A 3,403-nucleotide genomic window follows, 5' to 3' on the forward strand; every position below is an offset into this window, starting at 1 on the left:
CAGCATGCTACCCCAAAATCAAATATGTTACACCTTGGATTTTAGCCTGCTTCCTCTTACTGTGAATATATATAAACCATCATAATTTTCTTTCTCTTAATTTCTCAATGATCCCAACAAATTTCTAATTGTCGTCTTCATAATCTTCTTTTCCCTAACACAAATAGTTGGTTGTCCCGTATGTGCATGTCCAAAACCATCATAATTCTTTCCCAAAGATGACATAGGATTAAATATATACTTTTGGGGTTGATGTGAAATATAATGAAGTGTAGGGTGGCTATTGAGCAAATCATAAGTGTGAGGAGCAAAACGAGATAACGCAATAAGTAGAAGGATTTGATAACTTGTTGCAAAAGCCAGGATCCTATACTAGTCCGAAATCGGTAAAAGAGAACAGAAGCAACAAATCTCTCCCAGCTAGGGCTTTTTTCCTTCATTGCTCTTCAAAAACCTTCGCAACTACGAGAATGGATCGCGATGCTACTGCAGATGTCAATGCTCCTCACTCCATGGGGACAACAATCATCGGAGTTACTTACAACGGTGGCGTTATTCTGGGCGCCGATTCCCGGACCAGCACCGGTAAAATGAGCCCCCTTTTGTTAACTATACACAAACAACACCGGTCCTGTTATTTTATCCGTTTTAATCGTTTCGATGTGTTAATATATCGTTTTGGTGGCTTAATTTTATCTTAATCAGGGCTGTACGTGGCTAATCGAGCGTCTGATAAGATCACACAGCTGACCGACAATGTCTACATCTGTCGTTCTGGATCGGTATTTGCTCTATTGCTTAAATTTCACTATTTTCGTTACAGTTATACTTTGTAATTCATAGTTTCAAGTGTTATCTATTAGCCTGAGGTATTATCTGCAACGAGCATGTACACATTTAACTTTATCACAGTAACTAATACTTGAAGAATTTCATAATTTCATCCATTGTTTAGTATCTATGACTAATATCCCCAACAATATCTTCATCCTTGTGTAACTGTAACACTAGCATTGATCCCAAATCACATAAAGTCATAAAGCATTTATTTCTCAGTACCCTTTTCTGGACATGTTCACTTCTTCATCATTGTTGTCTCTAATGAACAAATGGAGAGTCTTCCCAACATACACAAGGTTAACAGCTGCTTGTTTCTGTTATTGCAGGCTGCAGACTCTCAAATTGTCTCGGATTATGTTAGATATTTTCTTCATCAGCACACGTGAGTAGATTACTCTTTTCTCCTCCTTATCCAATTTTTACTCTTTAAGTTGGATGTATTTCAGATTATATGTCTGATAAAGCCAGTTTCTTGTGAAGAAAGAAACAAAAGAAAAATTCCAATTATATGATATAGTTAAAGAACTCAAGATGAAATTTAAGTACAATTGAACAAAGCGAACATTTGACATTATACAACTCTACTTTCTATACTTGTTTGAATCATTCTCTTATGATATTTGAGAATATCTGTTCACCTGATTGACTTTGTATCAATCTATGAAAGTAAATTAGATTAAAGAAGTTGAAATTGTTCTTAATGATTACTTCTATATTTTTTTGACATTATCCATGTTGTTGAACAGGATTCAGCTGGGTCAACCTGCTACTGTGAAAGTTGCTGCAAACCTTGTTAGACTTTTATCTTATAACAACAAGGTTTGCATTCTTTTTATGTTTTAATCACTATCATAATGCATCAAGTGTTGTTTGGATAAATGATGTTTAAAAAATTATTTGATAGGGGAAATGGGAAATTGGACATATTGAGAAAATTTTTGTTTAAAGTTAGTACTTATTTAAGGGAAAAGCTTTCTTCCATTTTGCTAATTATCATTCCATTTTGACAACACTTCTTTTCTTAAATTTCACTATTGTAATCAAAGTATAGTTTTATAATAATCTTATTTTGGTTTTAATGAGCTTTTCTTATCATTATTTTTTTCTATTGTTCGCTAATAAAGTTATAACTAAAAATTATGTTTACTTGTAATATAAAATATCACATCTAAATTAGTCCATTGAAATATATGATTGTGCTAAATATTTCTATATATATATTTTATTCTTTTATTATTTTTATAGAACATGTTGCAAACGGGTATAATCGTTGGTGGTTGGGACAAATATGAAGGTGGAAAAATATATGGAATCCCACTTGGTGGAACAATCCTTGAGCAGCCATTTGCCATTGGAGGTTTTTTTTTTTTTTCCAACACTTATTTATTTATTTATTTAATTTAACCTTGTTTTTTCTCAACAATAAATAATTAAACATGAATATATTAGGATCTGGGTCGAGCTATTTGTACGGGTTCTTTGATCAAGCATGGAAGGATAACATGACCAAGGAAGAAGCCGAGGTAAAAAAATAAAAATAAAAAATTCTAGGGCTATTTTTTATAATAAGGGCATTTTCGTCTTTTCTCCCTTGTTCACATTTATGGATTTTTTTTGTAGCAACTGGTGGTTAAGGCTGTTTCACTTGCCATTGCACGAGATGGTGCTAGTGGTGGTGTTGTCCGCACTGTCATTGTAAGTAAAAACAAAAAAGATATTTTAAAATGCAAGAAATAAATCATACTTTTATATTTCTTGCTATAAATTTGCTATGATTGATGGATTTTTTTTGAGTACAATACAATGTGTAATGTGTTAATAAGAATAAAAATGAAGGTGAAATGTTATAATAGAAAACAAACTAGATTGTTATTTCTTGGATTTAATTGGAAGTGGTGGTTGTGTAGATAAACTCGGAGGGGGTTACAAGGAACTTCTACCCTGGTGATAAGCTTCCTTTGTGGCATGATGAGGTGGAGGCACATGATTCGTTGTTGGATATCTTGAATGCTGCAAATCCTGAGCCCATGAGCACTTAGAAAACTTGTTTGGAATTGCAATTGAATTGTTCTTATGATAGTAATTACTACTTCTTCCTAATGTACCTTTTGTACTCTTCGTTTTACAGAATTTGGTTCTTTTGGTTTAAGGTTTTATTACTTTGAGCTTTCATGGTTGTTGCTTGTATTTGGTTTGGTTAGTTGTCCTTTTATTCTATTGTGATTTAACTAGGCCCGACAATCGTGTCGTGTTCGGGTTGGCGGGTCAAAATATGCCAACCCAAACACGACCCATTTAAATATACAGGTCACGGGTTGGCGGGTTTGGAACTTAAATCCATATATGACCCGCCAACCCATTTATTTATACAGGTTGGCAGGTTTGTGGGTCAGATTTGGGTTCGTGGGTCCGAATTTTAGACATTTAAATCTTAAACATCCAAATGAAAATTAAAAACATTTATAGAAATATGTTACAGACTTAGCCTTAGAGGTTACAACTTACAACCTTAGACCATCCACCACGAGTCAAAATGTCAAAATAGTCAAATGGTCTATGAATC

The 3,403-nt window shown here is 33.6% G+C and overlaps 1 protein-coding gene across 1 annotated transcript; it reads left to right on the forward strand.

The window, feature by feature from the left end:
• The first annotated feature begins 376 nt into the window (after positions 1-376).
• Positions 377-3,012, forward strand: LOC111884496 (proteasome subunit beta type-6). Its single transcript, XM_023880815.3, has 8 exons — positions 377-585; positions 706-782; positions 1,167-1,222; positions 1,587-1,659; positions 2,086-2,197; positions 2,290-2,363; positions 2,461-2,535; positions 2,748-3,012. Exons 1-8 carry the CDS (start codon positions 471-473, stop codon positions 2,877-2,879), a joined length of 714 nt encoding a protein of 237 aa, XP_023736583.1. The 5' UTR covers positions 377-470; the 3' UTR covers positions 2,880-3,012.
• The last annotated feature ends 391 nt before the right edge of the window (positions 3,013-3,403 follow it).

Source organism: Lactuca sativa, chromosome 5 (genome assembly GCF_002870075.4).
Source record: "Lactuca sativa cultivar Salinas chromosome 5, Lsat_Salinas_v11, whole genome shotgun sequence".
Classification (NCBI taxonomy): domain Eukaryota; kingdom Viridiplantae; phylum Streptophyta; class Magnoliopsida; order Asterales; family Asteraceae; genus Lactuca; species Lactuca sativa.